Source organism: Rousettus aegyptiacus, unplaced genomic scaffold (genome assembly GCF_014176215.1).
Source record: "Rousettus aegyptiacus isolate mRouAeg1 unplaced genomic scaffold, mRouAeg1.p scaffold_m13_p_7, whole genome shotgun sequence".
NCBI lineage: Eukaryota > Metazoa > Chordata > Mammalia > Chiroptera > Pteropodidae > Rousettus > Rousettus aegyptiacus.
The window spans coordinates 12533693-12541315 of record NW_023416310.1 but is presented as its reverse complement, the minus strand read 5'-3'; the positions used below and the strand labels follow the sequence as shown (position 1 = coordinate 12541315).

Genomic DNA, 7623 nt, shown 5'->3' with positions numbered 1-7623 from the left:
CGGCCCTGGCCGGGCGTTCCATGCTCCATCCAGGCCACCTGGGGTGATGGTGGGAAGCTAGGTACTAAGGCTCGTCCCGCGCTCATGCTGGTATTTCCCATCCCCCTTCCTGGAGGGCGGGCCAGACCTGGAAACCATAGAGCTGACACAGCCCAGAGCGCCCCCTCTCCGGCCGCCGAGCGCTGACGCCGCGCCGCTGGGCGGGGCCTGTTGGAGGGGCGGGGGGAGCGGAGGGAGCAGCCGGCAAGGGAAGGGCTGGCCGGCCTTGCAGCGCCCTGCAGCGGCCGCGGCGGGAAGCGGTCTCGTCGGCCCTGCAGCACTGGATCCCTGACGCACGGAGCTCGAGAGCGAGAACGAGAGAGAAAGGGGCAGAAATGGCGGCTCCGCTCGGCTCCCGCTGAGGAAGGCGAAGCCGGCGGAGGGTCTGAGCTGTCGGCCGGGGGCATTGCTCCCGCCTCCCGCCACCTGCCTCCTCACGCCGCCTGCCCTTCCGCCGCCCGACTCTCACCTGTCCCCGTCTGCGCTCCGCAGAGTCCGGGCGGGCTCGACTCTCCCGGCCGGGCTCCGCTGGCCCTGACTGCCCGGCCGGCGGGCCGGCCTTGCTCGGCTCTCCCGGGCGCGGCGTGGACGCCGTCCTCCTGGCTGGACCATGGTGAACACCCGGAAGAGCTCTCTGCGCCTTCTCGGGTCCAAGTCGCCTGGGCCCGGGCCTGGGCCTGGGGCCGGAGCAGAGCCTGGGGCGACCGGAGGCAGCAGCCATTTCATCTCCTCTCGGACCCGCTCCTCCAAGACCCGCGCTGCCAGCTGCCCCGCCGCCAAGGCCGGGGGAAGCGGTGGCGCCGGCGTCGCTCCGGACGAGGCACGGGTAAGCGCGCGGCGGCCCGAGTCCGGACGCCGGCGAGTGCCGGCCCGGCCGCCGGGGCTTTGTCTGGCCGGGTTGGGGCAGGAAGCCTCCAGTGGAGACCGCTCGGGGGCTGGAAACCGGGTCTGCGGGTGCGGTGGAGGATGGCACCGGGCTGGGGAGGGCCGCGACAGCTCCACTGGCCCGTCTCTTTTGTGTAAAGAACAGCACTTTAATCCAGGGGAGAGGGCTTTGGGGGTCTTTTGGGGGACATTAGAACGGTCTGCTTTCCGTGTCCTTGCCCTGCCTTGGAGGGAAATTTTGGGAAGCAAGAGCCAGAGGCGGGAGTGCCCGGGTAGAAGGGCCGGAGAAGAGAAGTGAAAGTTTTCTGCGGTGTCAAACCCTTTTTGTAAGTGTCAACTCCTGCCTGTGTCTAACTCCAGCTCACTCTCAAACTGTTTGGGGGTGGTTCAAGTTGGTGAGAAAGTGAACGGAGAACTCCAGTTGGCAGCCCGGCAGGGATGCTGAAAAAAGTTTGTAGTTGCTCTGACATGAACTTTAAAAACAAAATTAACACTGTCGCTTCTCCAGGCAGGAGAGATCAAGCGATACTATAGTGGAGAATCAGCTAGCTAACCAAAGTTCTAGTAGGGACCTAGTAGAGCTTTCTAGTAGAGCTTTCAGGTCACAAGAGGGGCATGTCGGAAGAAACATGTAGAATGTTTTGGTTGTAGATAGGCACTATCATCTCCAAACTGAATGGAAATTTTTTCTATAAAAGATTAATTAACACCATTGTTTTCACAATGTCACAGTTTCACATTTAGACAAGGCCGTAGAGTTAGTTTTAAAAAAGGGATTGAAATTTTGTTACAGTGTATAAAACTCTAAACTAGCACATATGTTTTATCACTTTAAAGGAATTAATAAGTTTGTGTTATGAGATAGGTTATGAATTCAGAAGAGAGAGTTGTTTTTGTCTAGAAAAAAGACTAATTTACCAAGGGTAACTTGACTGGAAATTGCTGGTCGTTTAAAAGGTTCTCTTAAGTCCATACCGTTTTGTTTTTCTTATGGGAGGAAAGCAACATTTTATTTTCTGTAGAGGTCTACAAGATTATGGTTTATGTGTACTTTTTCTCTGTATCATATTATCCTAACACTAATCATAATGAACTGAGGTGACTACAACAGGCATTTTACCCCACTATTTTGAATTATATTTATTGTATCTTTGAAAATGCTTTTGGCTTTTATTTCGCTAAAAATCTAGAAAATATTTTCAAAATTGCCTTATTAGACTATTTTAAGTTGAAATAAAGTTAAATCTGAAAGTTGTGCAAATTATTCAGAGTAATTCTGAAAACTGGGCTTTCTGTAGAAATTATTTCAAACATATATAAGCTTATTGACTTTCTGACACTAATATTTTTAAATAAAAGTAAACTTAAGAAAGGTCTGTCCTCTACACTTAAGGACAAATAAAATATTTAGAGTGTAAGTATTTAATTGTAGAATGATATGAATGCCTAGTCTGTTAGAGCAATGTCTAATTCATCCGAAGCAATTAGCACATCTGTCACTGATCAGTTTGTGGTCCCATTTTTGAATTCATGGATATCATGCTCTCCTTACCCTCTGAGGAATAAGGTGAGGTAATTTGTCAAGCAGCTGTTATGGAGATGTTAAAAGGCAAGGAATCAATAATCGAGTGTAGAAATGAACATTTGGTAGCTTTATTTTTTAGAATGTTATTTTATTAGTTTCCACATTTGGTAGCTTTTGAATTGCTAGAGGAATGAAAGATAATAGAGCTTTCTAGAAGGATTCTAATGAAACTTTGCTTCCAGGATCCTTTTAAAATGTTTGAAAAGACCATAAATGTCTAATGAAGATTAACTTCAAAACATTTTTCAGTTTTTAAGAAGATTTGTATCCTGGCTGTATTAGATGATGGAATGATCTAATTGCTTTCTCTGATAAATTTAAGAGATTCACTAATTCTGAATTGTGATTTGTCCTTTAGAAGAGGATAAATTATAATTTTGAATTTTTAAAGTTTATGGACTGTGTGAAGCATGTTATATATTTCTTTGCTGTACATTTCTGAAGTGGATTGATTTGAGTCTGGTGAGCTCTTCCTGTTGGTTTTATGTTACAAGAATTTAGCACTCTTCCCGGTTCACCCTTTCTGGTGTAGTACTTAAAAGGCACCCTCTATGTCTGCAGAGTCAGACATTTGGTAGTGTCTGTAAAGACTTATTTGATGAGAAATGGGGTTGCTGATGTTGTTGCTCTAGGAGACTTATTTTTGTCGGAAGAAATGTATTGCTCTTTACAAGACATATAATTGAAGAGGTTCCCCTCTTTCTACTTTTGAGTCATGTTCTTCACTTTACTACACTTGATGCTGATTTTTTCCTCCTCCTTCCCTTGACTCTTGAGATGATTTTGTCCACTGTGTCTAGAGACATTTTATTTGCTCTGAAAAGTCATAGGACCATGAGCTGTGCCTATATAGTTTTGCCCTTTCCCCTAAGTATGTGTAGGATAGAGAAACAAACATATGATACATTCTCTAGGTTATTGGAATGATTTTCTTGTGCCCACACTTTTTAGATGTCAAGTTGATTGTGCTGTGCAGTTAGTCCTATGTACTTGGTTTTTATGTTTAGCGTATTTGAAGTTTGACCTCTTTTAGGTCAGTTAATCTGCATACTTTAAAATGCAGTAATTAGCATCTATTTGCTCCACCTACGAGTCTTAGCAAAAAAAACTATTCACAGAATTGGAAAGCCGTCTTTGAAAAATATTTCAGTTCTTTTTTGTCCTTCCTTTAGGCCTGTTTGCTGGTACTTTTGGCTTTGTCACTAGCTTTTTGAGATGGTTATTGACTCTGAGTCTGCATGTTGAGAGGATCAAAATATTTTGAGTAACTTTATAGGTAAAATTGCTTCATTTTCATTTCATTTTTTAAGAAATCAGTAGATTCTTCTTTAATATGTTCTTTTATCATCCTGTACTTATTTTTTTCTAACACTCATGCATTTGTTAACACGGCACAAGCAGAGTGGTCAAAGTTGAAGGTTAAACATGGAAAAGAGGCCTGAGAAGAAATATAATAATGTTTCTAACTCAGATGAGTAGGAATAAATAAAAGTTCCTCAGAGTAGAGCAAGTTTTCCTTGTGTTGGATTTATATAGAGGACCATATAGGTGATATTGAGTAATGTGGTAAGCAGTTGCCTCTCACAATTTTGAACCGAAGCAGCTGTGTAGTTCATAGGATTCTTTCCGATAGCCAGCTGAAAATGTAACTTAAAAAATTCTGTTCCTGGCCATTTCTTTAGTTCGACTACTGTACTAACCTGTGGTTTTTTAGGTTGTGGATGAAATTTACAACATCTGTAGAAGCGAATGCATATCAATTCCTTAAATCATCTTCCGTGGCAGTCTTTTTAACCACCCTTTGGTAGGTTCTTGATTGCATGTCTCCTAAATACATAATTATAGATAAACATATAACTTCTGGAAACGAGCTGGACAGGTGGTAGGATTACAACTTCTTATAACCGAGCCCAACCCAGTGCCACCTGAATATTCAGAGGGTGATCCTGTCTCTTCAAGGATCCACTTCAGAATAGTGTTGTATTACTTTGAATTGTATATTTGGTATTTCTTTTCAGACATACACAATCATGTTTCATTTATGTGCATTACTGAGTTGATTTCTTGATATTTGATTTTTTGTTAGTGCACTAGGAAGATTTTATACTTCTGTTACACCACCCTGGTAGGAAAGGATTTTTGTGAAAAATAAGACTGAGTAAAAAGCATTTAGGATAAAAAGTTCTATGGAAGTACAAAGTTAGGGGAAAAAACATATGTAAAATGTTAACTTTATTTAAATATAAGCTGGAGATTTTTAGATAGTTAAATATTATATGTGGCTTATATCAAACAATAGAGAAGACATCCCACCTTAGAGTTAATAGGCTATAATTTGTATTAGCTTTTAGATACTTTGAATATATTCTGTAAGATTACAAACTTCAGATGCTTTTGAACTGTATTTTGGTATCAGATTTTAAAAACATTTTTAGATTGTTATTGTAGTTTTTGTTGGAGGTGGGATATATACCTTTGGTTAAACTTTTCCTCTTAGACCCTTCTAATAGCGTAGGCTGTAAGCTTCATGAAAGCAGGAGCTATGTTCCCAGGGCCTGGCGCAGCATCTAACACATAGAAGATGCTTAATAAATATCTGTTAAATGAATGAATGAACAGCTTATTCAAGAGCTGATCTATTTTGTAAAAATCAAGATGCTCGAACTTTGAGAATAGAGGATTACTAAAACACAATTCCTCCCTTCAGGACTGTAAGTATGCACATACTGCGTGTGTGTGTGTGTGTGTGTGTGTGTGTGTGTGTGTGTGTATGAAAAATTATTAACAAGATAAATCAGTTTAAGGTGGGGGCCAAATGAATGGCATAGAAGCTCAGCAGGTTAACAGTTGTAATCTTACTCACTGAATGTTTTGATGTTCTTTAATGTTCTTTAAAGACAGAGATTGTCTTGTTCACAGCTGTATCTGTGCTTACAATAGTGCCTGCCAAATGTTACTCAATAAATAGTTTTTGAATGAATGAATGGAAAGTATGCCTCATTTAAAATTATTTTCATATTGAAAATCTTCACTTGCTATATTTACTTGTTGCATTTTGCCCTTCTGGCCCTTTGGTGGTAGCCTAATAAGGAGAGAAGTAAACTAAGGTTTAGTTAGCATCTCATGCCGGGTATTTAATGCTGTCTCATTTAATCCCTGCAGCAACCCAGTAAAGCAGGTGATGGTACTACCATATTACAGCTGAGGAAATTGAGTTGCGGAAGAGGTTAAATGGCCAGTAGAAGGCCAAATAGGTAATAAGTATTAAGGACAATATTTAAATCCAGTACTTTGTTCTCCACTTGTATACCTTACTGTCTCATCTGTATCACTACTTTTTGATGCTGTTCAATCAGTAGCTTCTACAAATATCTAAAAGAATTGAAGAAGGTAGCCGTTGTACAGTCAGGAAGTACTGTACATACTGTGTATAGACAAATTTTCACTAGACTCTGGAGTTGTGCTGTCTAGGATTGCACTGCGACCAAAAGTGGGAACAGTGGCCTGTAGGGATATGAAATATAGGACAGTGATTTTCAGTAATTGCTTACTGCCTCATTTCAGGGGGTGGATGTAGGGAGAGGAGCAGGCATATCGTGTAGAGCTCATTTTGCAATATTTTTCCTCCTCAATATTTTAAAGATCGCTTGGGAAACAAAACCCCTATAAAGACACTTAAGTGTGGGGCCTGTGGTCTCCAGTAGAGGTATACTTGTGCTGCCATCTTTCCCTCTGCCTGGCAATATTGATTTATCAGTGTGTACAGTTTCTTTTATGCCCTAGGAATCTATTTATCTCTGGGGGTAGATAAGTGTTTTCCATTTGAAAATAATGTTCATACTTTAAACCTCTTGGAAAGACATTATATGGCATATTTATATATAAAGATACATACTAGTGAATTAAACATGGTTAGCATTATTAGTTCGTGTCTGTATTTTAGGACTTACATAAAAATCTCTGAAGCATTAGTGCTCCAGATGCCCATAGGATATGTTCTCTAGATTTGTCAGACAGGCCTTGGGAGGTAATCAGGCCTAACCTTTGGTGGCGATGCTTGCTTTTCCTTTGCCAATAAATATTTACCAAGCAGCTCCAACATTAAAATGTGCCATGTGGGCAAGCATTTTTGTCTCTTTGATTCACTGTTATAGGGCTGCCATATTGTTCAAGTCAAGGAGGCACCATTCACACTGCAGTCCATGTGAATGGCCCCTCCCGGATTGTGCAGTGTATTCCTTGTACGTTATGTGCTGCAGTTAACATCCTCATACAGCGTCTCTGGGGGATTTGGTGTGGGAATTTCTTTGAGATAACCAGGAGGGGACTAGAATATACATGTACTTAAACATTACTTCCAGATTGGCTGCTCCAGTTCTAGGAGTAGTGTACAGGGGTTCCTGTATCCCCGCACCCCTGCCAATATTTGGCAATATCTGACTATTTGCTTTTCTTTGATTATTTATGAGTATGAGCAACTCTTTATGTCCATAGTATTTTTTTGTTTCCTCATCTCTGAAATGCTTGGTAATATTTTTTTGCCCAATTTTCTATTTTCTACTGGATTTGCTGTATTTTCTTATTTTCCAAGAGTATTATATGTTGTAGATCAGTGGTTTTTAACCTTTTTTATTTCATAGTAAGAAGCAGTACTGTTTACATCGTGACCCTGTACACACACATGGTTTTACCTTTCCTATTTAGGTCTTTTATTCATTCTGCCAGACAACCTGTCTTTTGTAGTGACACTTTATAATACACCAAATTCTCACATTATGTCCTGCTCTGGTCTGTTTTTTGTTGGTCTGTTTGTTCTTATTGCAGTACCACACTATTTCTGCGACTGTGGTTTTGAGGTATGTCATAATATCCTAAAAGGCAAGTTCCTCTTTATTTTCCACAGTTGACTTAGATATTCAAGGAGCTTATTTTTATTTTTATTTTTTATGTTTTTTAATGCCTATAGCACCTGGTATTCCAAGGTGGTCTCCCATCCAAGTACTAACCAGACCAATCCTGCTTAGCTTCCGAAATCAGATGAGATCAGGCATGTTCGGGGTAGCATGGCCACAGACACTTTATTTTTTTTTATATGGATTTCCAATTAAGATTAT

General features: G+C 41.2%; 1 protein-coding gene and 1 pseudogene across 3 annotated transcripts in view; one reads left to right on the top strand and one right to left on the bottom strand.

Annotated features, from left to right (window-relative positions):
* The first annotated feature begins 306 nt into the window (after nt 1-306).
* ATAD2B (ATPase family AAA domain containing 2B) overlaps nt 307-7623 on the top strand; it is a 105858-nt gene continuing 98541 nt past the window's right edge. For 2 of the 3 annotated variants that reach the window (XM_016121750.2, XM_016121749.2), the window contains exon 1: nt 307-865. In XM_016121750.2, the coding sequence (XP_015977236.1) occupies nt 650-865 (216 nt within the window). In that variant the 5' untranslated portion in view covers nt 307-649. The remainder of the gene's footprint in view (nt 866-7623) is intronic. The other variant, XM_016121752.2, reaches the window with a different exon arrangement.
* On the bottom strand, nt 7467-7584 carry LOC118606252 (annotated as a pseudogene).